General features: G+C 37.4%; 1 protein-coding gene across 2 annotated transcripts in view; it reads right to left on the reverse strand.

Annotated features, from left to right (window-relative positions):
- Positions 1 to 18,199, reverse strand: part of WDR35 (WD repeat domain 35) — a 40,528-nt gene that overhangs the window by 5,598 nt on the left and 16,731 nt on the right. For both annotated transcript variants that reach the window (XM_035321305.1, XM_035321304.1), the window contains 11 exons: positions 14,054 to 14,198; positions 13,302 to 13,371; positions 12,512 to 12,565; positions 10,458 to 10,567; positions 8,723 to 8,933; positions 8,054 to 8,134; positions 7,793 to 7,929; positions 4,529 to 4,732; positions 2,728 to 2,874; positions 1,555 to 1,687; positions 459 to 569 (listed from right to left, as the gene is read on the reverse strand). In XM_035321305.1, coding sequence (XP_035177196.1) covers positions 459 to 569; positions 1,555 to 1,687; positions 2,728 to 2,874; positions 4,529 to 4,732; positions 7,793 to 7,929; positions 8,054 to 8,134; positions 8,723 to 8,933; positions 10,458 to 10,567; positions 12,512 to 12,565; positions 13,302 to 13,371; positions 14,054 to 14,198 — 1,403 coding nt within the window. The remainder of the gene's footprint in view (positions 1 to 458; positions 570 to 1,554; positions 1,688 to 2,727; positions 2,875 to 4,528; positions 4,733 to 7,792; positions 7,930 to 8,053; positions 8,135 to 8,722; positions 8,934 to 10,457; positions 10,568 to 12,511; positions 12,566 to 13,301; positions 13,372 to 14,053; positions 14,199 to 18,199) is intronic.

Raw genomic sequence — 18,199 nt, forward strand, 5'->3', positions numbered from 1 at the left:
TGACCATTTCTCAGAGTAGTTCTTTTCCAGCTGCAGGCCATTGCAGCCACAAGTACATTTGCATTTGTATAAGGAAGGAGGGGGAACATGGAAACCAAGCAGCCAGAAGCTCCTGGTCTTCCCCTCATTCCATCAAGAATGGACTTCCCCTCATTCCATCAAGAGGCACGGCTGCCTTCCGCTGACACAGTATAGTCTAGCCCTACAAAGGCCACGTGAGCACACATTTCTGTATGCTGAGCATGCTTACCACACACACAGAAGTAGCACTGCTGTAAATTCATATAGCTTTGTCCCTTCAGTGGTCTAGCACTAATTTCAGATAACTGGCTTAAGAACAGAAGCATGAGTTTTCTACAAGTCCTGAAGAATCAGACAATTAACAAGGGATTGTATTTAACTGGGTAGTAGAATAAAAGCCTTAACTGCTAACTGCAGTTCATCTCCTCTTGTCCTACCTGGTTGAGATGTACACAGGTATCCACTGCATCCTTTGGTCGATTACATTTCAGAAAGGCTGAAACCGCTTGTTCACACATTCCCACTCTTACAAACATATAAGCTATATCCTGAAAAAAGCATCAGCACCACATTAAATTCAGTGTCAAATTTCTACTACATCAACTAGTAACTACCAACACCATTATATTTTTAATTCCAAAAAGCTGAAGGAAGAGGCTGTTTGTTTTATGGACTCTGAAGATAATGGGCACTGTTGCCAATCATCTGAACGGTACGCTACGTTCACACACTAACTTCTGGAATGTACGCTACTTCTGAATTTAAAAGGAAATGCTACCTTAAAAGTTTTCTTTGAAATCAAATCTTACCAGAAGTACCGTGTTCTTAGTATTTACTCTCCATCTCATAAAAATTTGCAGTTACAGAGATTAAAAAAAGTGCTACATCTTACTTTGTTCGAACAACTAAAAACGAACATTAAGTTAGCATGCTTTGCATTTCTCAAGCATTTTGGAGTAATCAGTCGTATCACAAGCTTAAATTAGTTATGACAATAGGTCATTTCAGGCCATACCACCAGCTTTCCCTCCTTTCAGCAGAGAATCTCTGATTTTCACTGCCCATTAACATTCCCACCAGAGCTATTATGTAAGACGTTAATCCAGTGATAGAAACCAGGAAGAATTTGGGGGGAAAAAAAGAACTCATGTAAATTAGACAACAAAATGAAAGCTAAAGTAAGTACCAGCCATGAGGAGTGACTTCTTAGTGAAGCACAGTTGGTTTAGAGACAAATGCCACAGGTGGAGAGGGAAGCAGTCAGGGACTTACAACTTAGCCAACTTGACCACAGAGCATGACGAATAACCACATCTATCTGGGGAACTGGCCAAGAAGGGAAAGGAAGAATGATGGAGAATGAAAACAACAGTATTATTTTAGGATCAATACCAAAGTAGCACCATTATGCTTAAGTAAGTAGGTCATATGCTGCGTTCTTCCTTTGTTTTTCTCTTAACCCTACCAAGATGGGATACTTTAAATAAATAGTTCAGCATAAGTCAATGAAAATTAAAGGTGCTTCTTGCTTACAGGGAGTAATTTATTATTCTCCGGAAGCGAGTTAGCAAGATTCTCTAGTCCCTGGTAGTCCTCCAGCATGTAGTAACACTCAGCTAAACGTTCCTGGTTTCGTCCTTGTACATAATACTGCACGGCATTTAACCTAGTAAGGAAAAAAATAACATAAGCATGGTGCTATCTGACAGACACAAGTAAAACTTCAAACCGGGTAAGCCATCTTCATTTATAAATTTAAAGTGACATTTTAAATAGGTAAGGTTTTATAGCTAGAATTTCACAGATTTCCTAAAATGCACTGAAAGTTTTACTTTTCAGAGATCATTATACTGAAGTAGTAGCAAGATTGATTTTCTGACTAGCATAAGCCAAAGAATCTTAAAACCATATTCCCACACCTGCACAGATCATGGCTGAGAGTCAACAGCAACTTGTAGTAGAACTGAAAGCTTTGTTGAGTGCCTCTGTACTCTAAAACACAAGTACTAATATCTCCAAGATCATCCTCTTAAGTTCCCTAAAACATCTAAAAATCCGTTTACAGAATCTCCTCAAAAGTTTTCACCTACTTTGGGACCCAAGTTCTTTGTGATAATACGATTCAGGTAATTGTAGTATGTAATGGAGCTGTGGAACACTATCAAGCAGAATGTTCTGGATGCTAAAAATTTACATGGGCTTAAAAAACAAGAAAAGTGCATGAACAAAAATCTCATTGCAGGTCATTAACCACTAAGACACCACTTCTAGTTTATTAAGTCTAGTAAATGCTTTTAGCATTCTAGAAAATCTATGGTTAGTTTTGAAACTGATATTTAAATACCCTTCTTCTACTTTTCTTTTTTAAATGCTTTTCTTTTTTATAATACTAGTCTGGATATAGAGAGTATAACTTTTTGTATAGGTATCACTCCCCGTCTTCTTTGAAGGGACCAGACTTCTGACAGCACAGATTTATTTATTTTTATTTCCTTCATTCTTTAGATACTTGGTCAACAACTCTCTGTTCAAAGGTACAGACCATGATGGAACCATAAATGTCTTTACTAAATCTGATAATTCTAGAATTGTTTTACGTATTATCCTGTCTTTCCTAACATCCATCCCTCCTCATAACAGGTCTTGTAACCAGTTTTATCGATTCCTTCAAACTTTCCTTCTTACTGCTTCCTTTACAGAACATACCATTTCTGACGGTCTGCAAAATAATCTCCGATAGCATTGTGTGCTTGTTCAAGAAGGGCATCATCTGAATCACCTGAGCCAGTTTTCAATAGCTGCAATACTCGAAACCAGTCTCCTAGTTTTATCCGTAGTCCAATGGCAAGATCTCTAATATAAACAGAAGATAGCAGCAGAAAGCCAAAGAAAATACAATATCTAACAGAAATCTTGAGATAGGTGTCCAAAAACGTTTTCACATTCATAAAGTATGAACAGGTATCACAATGATACCTTCCACAACTTAAACAATATTCCATATAAGTAAATACTTGTAAGTAAGGGGAAAGACCACGAGGCAAGGAAAATTAATAATGAAGGATAAAGATGGTACCTAATAAAATTCATTTCAGAGACTTCTCTTTCAGATTCAAGTTGACTATGGATGAAAGAGAAAGACTCGCGTGAATAATGAAAAGGAAAGATTACTCCCATTTCCTACCACGTAATACTGGAATTCTGTGCGTGAAAATGCTGCAGTTCTGCAGGGAAGTAGGAAATAACTAGGAGAAATATATACACCTCATTTTAAATGTTCTAAACTTAAAGTGAGCCGAGGAATGCAACAGCAAGTCAGTTCAGTCAGCCAAATAAAAACACCTATCTAAGAAATTTAAAATTGTACTTGGAAAATATATTTCAGCCTTATTTATGGTATGTTCTTAGCAAGATTTTTCTAGTGGTGAGGAGACACACGAGGTCAATTACAGAATTCCTATTTTTGTAGCTGGAGAATAAGATGTTCTACTGTTGAAGAAACTAGTAGAAAAAAAGTCAGTCTTTGCATTCTACAATCCTGTAATGGCCAAACTTCTCTTTAGCTATGTGGCAAGGAATGTCTCATATCTAAAAAATAAAATATATATATATAAAAAAAATCAGTGTTTCTGTGCAACTCAAGTGCCGGTGAGACATTCCACCTCTTCAAAACAGCATACTCCCATGGGCTAATTATGTGCAAATTCTTCCCATTACCAGGATCTAGTATGAATCTTCCCCCAGCTCCTGCCTTCTTCCCCCTCCACTCCACATTGGGGAAGGGGGACAGTCCTCATTTTTACAGCATGAAAGAAGAATTATTATATTTTCTCCAACATTCCCTACTTTTTTGCATGACCACATTAACCAAGGCCTAAAACATTTCACATATGCAGAAGTGATTCATGCTTCTTTCCATGTTTGACCACCTCCTACAGGCTGCATCCAACAATTGCTGCTTATTACTGAAAAAGGCCAATGAGAAACAGACAGTGCTCTAGCTAGCTAGCTAGCTTACAATTTTCAGTATTACTGTCATTTTCCTTTGTTTTCATTTGTGAGCAAAAGCTCCACTAGTCCACAATTTCATCCTCAGTCCTTTCTGTTTCTCCAGAGATTACAGTTAATTACAAACTCCATTGTCTGGATACATAATTAGAAAGAATGCGTTACTTGGCAACTAGCTAAGAGCAAACAGTACTTAAATTAAACATTAGTTTGTTTGTATTTTTGGACTCCCAGATGAAATACCTACAAAGTAACTGCTAGAAACATCTATGAAACACAGCACTACCTAGAGCAGCTGAGATTTTGCAGTTTGTAATATGCTGATGTACATACAGAACTGTATATCTATGGATACAACAAAATTCTCTCATCTGATCTTGTTCTGTCTTTCCAGAAACTGGTGAAGAGTCCTCAGTGCTAAACCAGCCATTCCTTATTAGCGCAGGCATTTTTCCCCAGACATTTTTCACGTGCTGCTGAGATGACTACATGCAATTACCTTCTGTCCATATTCAAATACATTCTTTCAGCTTCTTCAAATCTGCTAAAATAGGCTGCCACTTCTGCTTGCTTCATTGACTCGCTCTGCAGGTTGCCTAGACGCTTTACAAATTTAATACCTTGATAATCTTTGCAGCGCACAAAAGCTTGTTCTGCAGTCTGCAGATCTAGCTTCTGAAGAGCAGCTTCAGCCAGAAGACGCCTGTGTGAAAAACAAACATAATACATACATAAGCAACTGTAAGTTAAATGACAATTCATTTAACCAGTCATTAATTAAAGAAGACACTCAAGTTAGTGCTACAGCAATATTCAGCTGTATTGCTAACTAACCTTAATTTAATTGTCCCCAGTACGTTCTGTGATCTTAAATGCAATCCGTACTTACCCCGTACTGATCCAAGGAAAGATATTCAAATTGCTTATATTCTTTTGTTCAAACAGAATGACACTGGATAGTAAGAAAGGGCACTATTTGAATGTTACAATTTGTCTGTGTGAAATTTGTGGGTAGCCTCAATGCAGCACCGTTTAGATTTTTCTGCCTATGCATATCATAACTTTAAACGTTGATGGCAACTTCAGTATACAGGCTCTAATTAAATTGGCAGTGAAGAATAAATTATATTTCTAATCCATCTGGATGCTCTTGGGAGAGCAGAACCGTTCAGGAAATGTACTAGTACTGCCTAACTGGTTGAGTTCTTCAAATAGAAAAATTCTACCTTCAGACTAACCTACACCCATCAGGTGGTTTGCAAGTTTCTATACTTTTTTTGCAAAAATAAGACTAGGTAAATTTAAATTATCTGCTTGACATTTTAAAATGAAGTTAATGCAGCAGGAAACTGATAAATCCAATGATATTATTGCTGTACTCAGTGATGTAAGCCATGCTTTGGCGTTGTTAACTAAGTATTTTTGCATCAGTTTGAGAAGGTTAGTATCACTTCAACTGAAGTGCTCATCACTGACTGACATCAGCGAAACCAAGAGGAAAAAAATATACAGAAATTTAATCAATGTGCAACACAATTCAGCCTTTTTATTGAGCTGCAGCAATAAGGGAACTGTCATATTTTCACATGGAATATATCTGCTGTATAGCCAGCATTTCTAGAACAAGATTTCAACAAGGCTAAGTGCAAGGTCCCGTATCTGGGCTGGGGCAATCCCAAGCACAAACACAAGCTGGGCAGAGAATGGATTGAGAGCAGCCCTGAAGAGAAGAACCTAGGGGTGGTGGTTGATGAGAAGCTCAACGTGAACTGGCAAGGTGTGCTTGCAGCCCACAAAGACAACTGCATCCTGGGCTGCATCAAAAGCAGCGTGTCCAGTAGGGCGAGGGAAGTGACTGTCCCCCTCTGCTCTGTTCTTGTGAGACTCCACCTGGAGCCCTGCATTCAGCTCTGGGGCCCCCAGCACAAGAAGGACGTGGAAGTATTAGAGTGAGTCCAGAGGAAGCTATGAGGATGATCAAGGGGCTGCAGCACCTCTCCTACAAAGAGGGTCTGAGGGAGTTGGGGTTGTTCAGCCTGGAGAACAGAAGGCTCCAGGGAAACCTCACAGTGGCCTTCCAGTGCCTCAGGGGGGCTACAGGAAAGCTACGGAGGGACTCTTTGTCAAGGATGTAGTGATAGGACAAGGGGTAATGGCTTTAGACTGAAAGAGGGTAGGTCTAGATTAGATACAAGGAAGAAATTATTTACTGTGAGGGTGGTGAGGCACTGGAACAGTGCCCAGAGAAGCTGTGGATGCCCCATCCCTTGAACTGTTCAAGGCCAGGTTGGATGGGGCTTTGGGCAACCTGGGCTGGTGGGAGGTGTCCCTGCCTATGGCAGCGGGGTTGGAAATGGGTGTATCTTTAAGGTCCTTTCCAACTCAAACTATTTTATGATTCCATAATCTGTTCTGTATACATGTGTAACATCCAATGTTTCCTTGCATACTGAAGATCAAGCTAACGGCAATTTTGGAGCAAGGTAACCTGCATTAGATGTACATTTTCTGATTTTACTACAGAAAACTTTTACTGAGACACACAAAACTATTAGTTTTGAAACACTCTATTAGATAAATGGATGGTACTAGCAAAAAGCATGAACAACTTCAAAATTCCAGAACTTTTCAGCTAGTTCCAAGTATTAGTAAAATGAGAACTTACAAAAATAACACTTTACCCTACATCCTCAAGCTAGTCGAATTACAATAGCATTACACAAGTTCTCACTATGTAGCTATCAAATCTTGATTTTCAGAAGGTACATTCTGAAGGCAAAACACAACTAGATTGTTAACGAATGTTTCTGGGGACAGACCCTTAAAGCAAGTTGCCTTAGAATTACTGAAACACTGGCCAAATTCCCTTCTGAACTGTTAGAACTAATCGAACTCTCAAACTCCTGCAACGTAAGCCCAATGTCCAGGATTTAAATACAATAGTTAACTTCAAAGCAGAGCCAAATTACTACAGAAAGGTACAGATACAGAAACCATCTCCAGAGAGTAAAAGAGAACTGGCATCATGCCACAGGTAACTTCTCGGTAAGTTTTAGTTTCTGTTACTGTTTTTTCTTTAAATTATTTATTTTTTATAATAAATAAATACTGGTAAAAAAAAAATAATGATAAAATATTGTACATTAAGGAGATTTCCAGCAGTATGTTTTTCACATTTACTCTTTCAAATTTGCTGTACAGAATTTAAGTTTAGTTTAAGAGTTGAGTCCAACAGCTCCTCTCTACAGATTATTTCCTTCTGAAAGCCTGTATCAGATCATGATTGATGTACCCTCCCCTTCTCACTTCTCTCCTTCATGACCTGTCCAAAATGATGCATGGTTAATTATACATGACTAGAAAGAAAAACTCACTTTCCCTGCATTCTTGAAAAAACACACCACATAGCCTGAAGCTGTCCAAACACACCAGTTCCAAAAGATGTAGGGTGCCAGGCAGGCTAGCAGGGGACTGCAAGATTCTCTTTAGGCCTTACATAAGTACTGTAATACTCTTTCTAGGTGATTCAGCCTCAACATGAAGACATTCTCGTTTAGAAAAACAGCCCTTCAGACTGCAGCTGAGCACTGTCATTTAAAAAATAATGATTCTCATTAAAGTGTTCACTGGTTGGCTGTTCTTAGTCTATATTTGTTTGTTTGTTAGTTACTTGGATAGCTAGTTCAGTCTGAATAGGAATAAAAAACACACAAAAGAAAACAAAATTGAAACAAAGAAAGGTGGCTTATTAAGAGATTTTTACCAAAGCCTGGGATGTGGATTATCTTCAATGAATTGGGAAGATTCCTCAATCCCAACTTCTTCAATCAGTGCTCGACTGTCTCGTAATGACCGAATCTCAAAATTGATGATGTAATCTTTGTTAGGACGTTCAGGATTCTAACATAATTAATAAAGAAACATGATTTTATTTTATGTTACATTTATTTTCACCTGTCAATATCTACTGTTCAAATTATTAAAATAGATTCCATTCCTGCAAAATAAAATTAATTATACTTACCTTTAGTATTTCGTCCAGAAGAACAGATTTGATTTCTAAATCTTCAAAGTTGCAAATATATCCAGAAGTTTGTATAGGTTCCTTAAAGTAAGTAAGTTAAAAGGGAATTAACCTGTATTCTAATTAAATTCTAAAGAAACCTGTTAGGTATATGTAAAAGATTTCCTTCTTGTCCAAAGTAGGATTATAAGTGCATTTCCAACAGGATATAAATACTAAAATTCTTAGTGAAACTGGTAATTCCATATGAATTAATTAAAAATCCTTGCTTTCTATAACTAGATTATGAGAAAAAAATAAAGGAATGCTTGCCAATATATAGATTCAACAGAACAGTGATCTACAAGTAACTTTACTAAAATCAGTTTATATTTTCCAAAGCATGTAGAAAACATGCTCCTGAAAATGTCATACATGCAAGAAAAATTACAGCTTTTTTTTTTTATCTTCGTAGGTGTGACAGTTCATTTTTTATAGTTGTTTCATCATGAACAGCACCCTCACATTAGAGTTGATTAGATTTTGAGATTTCCAGTTATCTATTTATATTAAGTTTATATACATAAACACTTATCTAATTAAATTGTAAACACAAGAACAACACTACTCAACATAGAGCCATTAACTTATAAGTGAATTTATAAAATGAGTAGTTATATTCATATTTACCTCTGGATCCAAGTTTCTGAAGACATACATTCTTGTTTTCTCCATCATTGCAAACAAATCTGGATTATCTTTGGCCCATTTCATATCCCAGACATCTTTGCGTTCCAGTTTCAGTTGTTCACCTATCACTTGCTGTCCTGTACTGTCTATTACCCGTGCATCCAAGTCAAAGAAAGTCAAAACACCTGAAAGGTCGATGATAGCAACACGACTGGGGGAGCAGGGGAAGGAAAGAAAAAAAATAGGACTGCTAAATAATACTATTCAAAGCTATAAATCTGAAATAGTTTCCTGAGCTGGCACACTTGAACCGTTTCCCCTCTAATCTAATTTGATGCATTCAGATGCACGTGGCTTTCATTTATCATACAGCAGAGAACAGAGACACTGAAGAAAGATATTCTTAAAACCAAGGTTTTCATCTGCTCTAAGGATCTAGCCCTGAAAGGTTCTGAGAAGTGCACGATTTTTATCCAGCGTTTTGAAGATGCTTAGTACTGCAGATAAAAAGTTGAGTAAACTACAGGTTCAGCCCCTCAAACTCTTTTCTTTAAAGAGACTAAAATTAAAAATTGAACATATGTTCTTTTCATTATTTAAGGAGGCAGATTCTTAAATAAAAATACAGTGTGCTCATCTCTAAAACAGGATTTCTAATATTTCTACAAAGGGTGTTATTGATTTTTTTTTCTAGACAATATGAAGTATAATTCAATTAATCATTTAAGGCATTTAGAAATTGAATTTTCTACATATTTTAATGGGTTACATTTTAAAATTTCTAATTACATACATTGTCAGGGGATCATAGTAGCCTGGATTTACTGTTAGTAATTTACAACAATGTCATTTTAAAAGCATTTTTAAATAATGAAAGGTATTTAGACACCCTCAATCCTTATTAAAATCTCAAAAGCAACTCAGACAATTAACTTCAAAACACTTGTGGATCTGAACCTTTTCTACTAACACAAAATCATTGAGGAAGATAACAGCTTGGGTTCAAAACAAGACTAACGCAGCTATGACTAGATCGTGTTGCCTTTCAAGTCATCTATTTTTGGTGTATACCTGAAGAGGTGAACAATCTACATACTCATTACAAGTTTTCTTGAAATTATGTTTTTATTCCTGAAGTGATTAAAATTGTCTTATGAGTGCTCTTTATTCAGTGTATTTTTGCCTCTTCTGCCAAGACTCTCACACACTCATAAAAAAAAAAAAAAGTTAAATCTTACTGGTTGTCTACCAAGTAGAAAGCATCTTCAGTATTGGCACAGCTGAAACGTAAGAAAACTAGTCTTGGTAGAACCTTTACCCCCAGCTACAGCTTGTAACAGTGGAAAAATTAACATGGGATGAACAAACTTTCCAGGCATTAGAAGGACAGAGAAATAGAAAGAAGCCTTAGAGATAAAAAAAAAAAAACTTCATCAATTCATGATCACAGAATGGTTACGTTTGGTTCATCTCATAATACAAAGATATTTTCCTGTTTGTTTCCTTAAACCTCCCACATACACGTTAAAGAGTTTAATACACAAGGAAGCTCTAGCTACTCAGTCTCTCACAGAAATCTGATGACTGGCCAGACTGATTAGTAGTAAGTTGTTAAGCAACCATTAATGCCTAACAAAATAAGTAATTTATACTCAAGAAAAAATATTACATGATGACTAGTCTAGTATTTTCACCAAAACCTGTCAGCTGTGTTGGAAGCAGACTTGTGACTTACCTGGAGTTGCAGTTCAAAGACAGCTGATACGGCCGGCAGTTCAGGGTATACTTCTGAACTATGCCAACAGCAGGAAGACTGTACCTCTGAATAGTGCCAGATTCTCTGCCCTAGAGAAAAGCAATGCTTGCTTATTTTTCTACAAATACATAGCTTAACAAGATTTTCTTTATATGCTGTCCTAGACTAGAGAGTTTTGTCTAGGACTACTTTAAAGGTAGTCCAAACTTCATTCTTTTTCTTTTTTTCTTGCACTCAAGAGGCTCTCCTAAGATCCTCATGTGAATTGCCTTTCATGTTTGACTTTTTCCACATACATATACACCCTATAAACTAAAAAGCAGATTTGGCCAGGAGTGTTAGAAAAACTTGAGCACTGTAATATTCATTCAACTTTAACATGTTTATCCAGATCTGGTCTCAAATGTATTTCCTCTCGTTCTCTTTTTTAACCAAAGTAACTGATTAACTACCCTCTTCATTTCTCTTTCTCACTCCTATTCTTCAAGCACAAACAGAATCCCATAGTCAACTACTGACCCTTATACTTTCTTCGTTTGTTTTCTTTCCAACCACACACTGATTTTGTCAAACCCATTCAAAAGATATCATAAAAGTCACTGGAGTAGGAGCATGGGAAAACATTGAGATTTTTCTTTGGGGGGTGGTTAAGATGAAGAGACAATGTTCTCTTCCTATTTTTGTTTTGCTAGGTTAGTTTGCTTTACAGCCCACCCATTATGTCTGTTCATCTAATGAGATCACTCCTCTCAGATCAGAAAAAAAAAAACACACATCAGCTGTATGGCATGATACAATACTTCACAAATTACAAGTGTATAATACCTAAATGCATTAACACATACAGCCAAATACATCTATGCAGTATTTACAGAATCACACAGAATGGTTGAGGTCGGAAGGGACTTCTGTAGGTTACCTGGTCCAAACCCCCTCCCTGTTCAAGCAGGGATACCTAAAGCAGGCTGCCCATTTTTAAAACAGATGGGGAGCTTTTTTTTTTTTTTTGCAATCAAAGTCTTGGAGATTTCTTGTACCTCCTATCTACAGTGCACGTGAAGAAACAGAACACAACAATGCCAATAACTGCATCGCCTGTCACAGAAGAGGCAAGCAACTGCCTGGAGGTTAATCTGATGGCCAATGAGAGTCTTATCACCATGATAAGTAACAAAAATTCACATCACCATACATATTATTAATACGTAAAAACTTTGTAAATCTTTGGGCATTACATACAGCCTAAAAGAGGCTTCCCAGAACTCCAGTCACAGAATGAAACCCTGACCTGGACTTTATCCTAAGAATGGTAAATCGAACCCTACTTGTAAGTACTAAATCAGGCACCTCATCTATACTTTAATTACAAGCAGTTAGTAAGTTAGCCCTCCTAAAGAAAGAATCCAGGTTAATGGAAGAACCTGTAGAGTTATCTTTGAAGACATCTAGAAAGAGATTTCATCTATGTAAGTTTAGGTACCTACATGCATTCTGAAAGCCAATAAAAGCAGTATGTCCAGCCTTAAATGAAGGGGTTAAGCATTTAATAAGGTGGACCACTCCACCCGAAATCCATGTACAAGTCAGTTACCTAAATCAAACAGACTGACCCACCCTAAATTCAAAAAAGCTTTTGAAATTATGACTGCTTAGGAGTTAATTGCAGAAGATTCTCCTACCTACATGAACACGTGGCAATTATACAGTGGTTTTACTCAGGTGGGCAGCCAAGCTCCACCAGAGCTGCTTTCGCACTCACCCTCCTCCCATGGGAAAGGGGGAGAAAAATATGATGAAGAGGGCTCACAGGCTGAGATAAGGACAGGGAGATCACTCAACAACTATCGTGATGGGCAAAACAGACTCAGTGTAGGGAGATTAGACAAATTTATTGCCTATTACTAACAAGCTAGAAAAGTGAGAAATAAAGGAAAACACCTTTCCCCATCCACCCTCTTCTACCTCCTCCCCAGAAGTGGCGCAGGAGAGCAAGGGTTGCGGTCAGAAGCAGCTATTTTAATCCCATAACTTACCACAAGTAGTATCTTATCAGATGCTGTTATTGCACAAATTGGATCTCTTGTTCCCTGAAAGTATACAAGCAATAACAACACCAGTTTTAATACTAGAATAAGAATGTACCTCTAAAGAAGAAAACAGTTAGATTTAAGTATACAGGAATGCTGCCAAATAGTAACATGAGAAGGGCCTATCAAACTTAACCAATGTACAGTAAATTGATTGTTTATGATATTAGTAATCTTTGGTATAGGAAACATAACAGTAATAGTAACAGCTTCCTTTCTTCTCCTGCCCCTCCACCAGGAAAAAAAAATAGACAAGATATTTAACATAAAACACAAGAAGGCAACAATCCCTGACTTGAGACCCGTAATTGGTTACAGACATTTAATGATGTGTGTGCATGCTTTCATAAAGTGAAAAAGGTCAGAAATACTAGAATAGATTACAAGCATTAGAGTTTCAACAAGCTTACATTTTGTTGAAGTAAGGAGCTGCTTCTCAGCTTCTCACCAAGAAAACAGCAGGGGTCCAGTAACTCTCCACAGTACAGAATAAACTTTTTCCTAAGTTCCATACAGTTTAGTGTACATTTCCAGCAGTACATAATGATAAAATAACATACTAACGAGAAGGAAGAAAACTAACACCTATGTACAAAAGGTAGAACTAAAAGAAAGTTGATGTAAAATGACTGCTGTTAATAATGGAAACCTATGCAAATGCATACAGAAATGCTAGCTACTAGTCTTTCAAGCCACCAGTGACACCATAATAAGCTAGCTAAAGAACAACACTCACTTCAACAGCTTTGCTGTAATCAAGTTGTCTATCTGCAGATCCTGAAGGTGTGTCATCAATATGATAAATCCTGTAGAAACAAAAAACAAAAATGGTTTAGTGGGTGACATTGGCAGTAGGGTGATGGTTGGACCAGATGACCTTGAAGGCCTTTTCCAACCTTAGTGATTCTATGAAATATGGTGACACGAGATAGCAGATTTATAGAAGAATGCAACAGCATCTCTATGAAATAAAATATTTTTTTAAAATCATAAAGTTGCAAGCCTATGGAGGTGACAAATGTTAATGCCACTAATGAGCATATGGGAAGGAAATATTCTGGAGGACAGATGATGACAACTTTGGCTTTTTTAGTCTGAGAGAACAGCCCATACAGGATTACAGGTCAAAGATGCAGTCAGACAAGACTGTATTTAGAGAAGAACAAGCTGCATAAAAAAAAAAAAAAAAAAAAACACCACCACTAACAGCCACTGATACACAAGCAGCAGTTTAAGTTATCAGAGTGAATATAGCTGCCTAGAAACTAAAGGTACAGAGTAAGAAAATTAGACATGCAGCTAGCACATTATCCAAGAGACTTGGATAACAACCACACATTTGTCACTAAAAACTATAGGCTTGCAAGTCAAGAAATCTGAGTAGAAAAACAATAATGAGGAGTTCATATTTTAGGTATGGGATAGTCCACCTTTATCAAAAAACATATTTATGTAAGAGAAAGAAAATGAAAAAGCTTGAAGACAAACCTTTCCCTGCCTTCTTTTCTGGTCCGTGCTACCTGATTAATTTCCATTGCTGTGAGCTTCTTGGCCACACGATATTGCCAGACATAGAACGCTTCTTTTGAAGCTGCTATCACATGTGTTTTGGTCATTGTGACAAACAACGGCCCTGTTACGAAACCCAGATGGTTGTGAAATTAGAGCAGCAAGTATTGGACTAGATGCTAATTTATAAAATTTCTCCCAGATGGATGAAACCATAGCTCCATAAGTTAAAGGACAAAAGTTCTCATTAATTGAGAAGAAGTTACACTGTTGCCTTGCTCAGATAAATGAAAAAATTATTTCAAGGCTCAGTTTTAAAATCAATACTTTTCTCCCCATTATTTCAGCAACTTTCCCTCTCCTAAAGAAGAGGGTATAAAATACCTAAATTTTCAGGGTAAAGCTCAATTCAGGGATCTCTCAAGCATCTAACGAGATCTGTAAAACACGGAACTATTTTAAATATTTGTAGTTATTAATATATAAATAAAAGAAAGACTAAAAAGTTGACAATAGAGAAAATATTCTTTGATTAGCACCACTTCAAAACAACTAGCAAATCTCAAGTTAGACAAGACACGGAAATGCTATTTGTATTTTAATAGCTGGGCCAAAGATTAATTCTTCACCTGCACTGCAGTAAATTAAAGATTTACTAAAGCTTGCACCAAGTCTTACTTTATAGCATCCAACTATCACTGTGCAGGAAGGCAAGACATATTCTTTATTTTATTCCTAAAGCCATTTAGACACTCAAATCATTACGTTATTCTTTATATATAATATATAATAATACTGCCTTGGCTGTATTATGGCTTATGTATTATGGCTTTTTTCTTTAAGAATTTTGCTTCCTCTTCTTCAATACCAGCAAATACATTGAAAATACATAGAAAAAAATCTCATAAAACTATTAAGTAAATCCCTCAACATCTCCAAGTTCCACAAATCAATCCGTATGCCACCAGATGAACAGGAAAATTTAAGTTTGTAACACAGCCTGTCAGCTAAACATTTGTGTCAGAGAACATGCTGTGAGCACAAAATTCCACTCTTTCACAATGAATCTCAATTTTTCTGTATTTTAGCACAACACAGAACTCTGGAGGGAGCTATAAGCCTGCCGTATGGTAGAACAGTCCTGTGCCAGGCAGATGGGGAACGACTGGTTGAACAGATTTTATTTTTCTGAAACCAAGAGGATTATAATAAGCTACCTAACAGCTGTAGAATACTTTTAGTATAAATGTAAATACTGTATGAGGAGGTCCCGTGATGATGCTTAACATGTGAGCACTAGTATAGATACAACAGTTGTTTACACTATGTGCAGTCAATGTACTTCATTTACTTATAACACATTTCAGTAATTAGTCTTGTACTCAACACCTGAAGGATACAGTCCCCTCAGATTCATTTATTAAATTCACAAGCTTTATGTATTTGCTCTATTCTATATCACCCTGCAGCTGTACCTGCCATAACAATTGATACCTTTATCTTTCAAAACAGGAGGGTTTTCTCATCTTTGAAGGAATAACTTTTCCCTTTGTTCAAATCACAATATTTTAGAACTAAACCTCATATTCGCACTCAGCTTAGTCAGCACTTGAACATCATTGTCTTGAACCACGACAATGTTAAGCCAAGACCGTATCTGAGGGCTATGGGCATTCCTCAGACACGCCAGATGATTCCCCACTCAACCTACAGCTTACACAGAGCCTAAACGTACTGATTTGTGCATATCCCAGAGTACCCCCGCCTTGGAAAAAAGGATATTCGCATAAGTTATACTGTCATCCAGAAACAAGATGGAGACACACAAATGCTTCATCCAGGAGTTTGATGAGTAAAGCATTTTATGAACGTGCCTAAGACTTAAACGGATGGTTGCTATCAAAATCCAGCTGCTTTCCCACCTCCTGCTTCCCTACTTCTTTTACATCACCTTTAGCAGTAATTTAGCCACAGAGTAAATCAGATCAGTTTGTTAATTGATTTGACTAAAAGCTAACCCAAAAACTAAATAAATTAGTTCACATTGAATTAAAGAGAGAATCACAAATGCTGGAGCCAACATAAAAGAGAGGGCAGGAAAAAGAACCCAGCAAAAATGGTAAGGACCTTCCCTTTCTTTGCAACAGCAGGCCAAGTTATGGTTGGGTTTAAGCCAAAAGTGAACATTTCACACAGCACACAGACACAACCATCAGGATCAGATCAATTCAAACACACATCTGGAAGAGAAGCATCTGTATGTGGGAAGCGACCATTTTGCAAAATTGCCTACATAACAAAAGCAATTGCACAATGGTGAGATGCAGGGAATTTTTTTCTAGAACTGTTTTATACTGGACAATCACTGAACAGCCAAACACCAAACCAAAGAGACAACAACCCATGTAGAAATACCTGGGAGTAAGGAACCAGAGCACAAATTTCTCCCTTCCCACCTCAGAGCCTTAATCACTGGGCTACGCTGTTCCTAAAATGTTTTCCATCTTGGCTGCGTAAGAGCATAGCTTCAAAAGGAAAGAATGCCCCAGTCACCCCACATTTGTGTTGCTGCTAGGCAGGGAGGGAAGGAATGGCTCACGTCCTTTGTGGGAAGGGAAAGATGTTCATTTCAGTCCCTCCATGGACCAAGGAAGACTTGGAATCCCTTTCTAGGCAGCTGATATAACTAGTTTTCTAAGTATTATTCCTAAGTGTAGGAAAGTATTATCTTCTCTTACAGTGCCCTCAATTTTAACAGCAGTTAATCTTTGGAAGTTAAGCATCAGTGCCCTTCAAAGAATTCATGCTTTTACTCTTAAGCAGACAGAAAAGCAAGCACATTAAGTCAGAAGGAAGCAAGAGATCTGGAAACTTCTCCACTCTGCATTTGTACTGCATAGCAGCTTCCATGGTAAGCACAGACTTCAATTCTGTAGTTCTTTCCATTGATACTGGGCACTGCTAATTTCAGTATTAAGGTCTTAATTTTCAGATTTTGAAAATCTGTATGAAAAGTATTTCAACAGGTGTTTTACTTCTCAGTGATCCAACACTGAAAAGGATTAACTACACTATGCCATTAAAACAACGGCAACGTGAAACAACTGCCCTCTCAGTTTTCTAGGGCCCTTATGATTCTCTCCGACACTCATTTCTCTTCATGGTTGCATTACAACACCTCCTTCCTGAAAGAAAGCAGCTTTATTTCAGTTAGAGAACACCTGTTTTCTTGTCTAATCTTCTTAAAAAATAGTAGATGGAAAAGACAGTATCCATGACTATTGTACTTTACTGCATGAAAAAGCTGAGACACATTTTAGTATATGAAATAGGATATACAAACACAAGAGAGACAAGTAATCCCACCTAAATCTGATGGGAAGGAAGTGATCTGACAGAGACACACAAGAGTAAGCTATGTTTTCACACAAGCCTCTGTGTCGGTTGCAAAATCCTGAGAAACTGGAACCATCTCAGCCCAAACAGTAACATCTACCTAATTTTAGAGCATGATTCAAATGTCTCTAGCAGTATTAACTCATGAAGAGGAGTTAAATAATATCAGCCAACGACAGGGAAAACTGAACTGCGCACAAAATAACTCCTGAATTACCACAGTTTACAGTCCAGAATGCTAAGTAAATCTAAACTTCACCTGTAGTTCACTTCAAAATGATCAATTGTAAATGAAAGCAATTCAAGTGCTGTTTCACATGTAGTTCAGCCACCGTGGTTCAAGCAGCAAGGAGGGAGGCAAGACAGAGGTGGTTGCCTGTCAGTGTTCAGAAGGCATTTGGACAATGCCCTCATTAAGATTGTTTAACTTCTGGTTAGCCCTGAAGTAGTCCAGCAGTTAGACTCGATCTCTGAAGGTCGCTTCCAAGTGAACTATTTTATTCTATCACAGCAAGGCCATGACTCCTTCAGCTTTCTGCCTTCAGTCTGCCCATACGCTGAACAGGCCGTTTCATTCATTTCACTGGGCACTAATACACATGTGAAAGATAACACTTAATTGTCAGTGCTCCTAAGCATGTGTAAGATGACATAATCCAGCCCGAGTGACATTTTCTTAGCAGATACCATCTGGTATGTTTCCATTAAAAATGTATTATATAAGAAGAT

This window comes from Oxyura jamaicensis, chromosome 3 (genome assembly GCF_011077185.1).
Source record: "Oxyura jamaicensis isolate SHBP4307 breed ruddy duck chromosome 3, BPBGC_Ojam_1.0, whole genome shotgun sequence".
Taxonomy (NCBI): Eukaryota; Metazoa; Chordata; class Aves; order Anseriformes; family Anatidae; genus Oxyura; species Oxyura jamaicensis.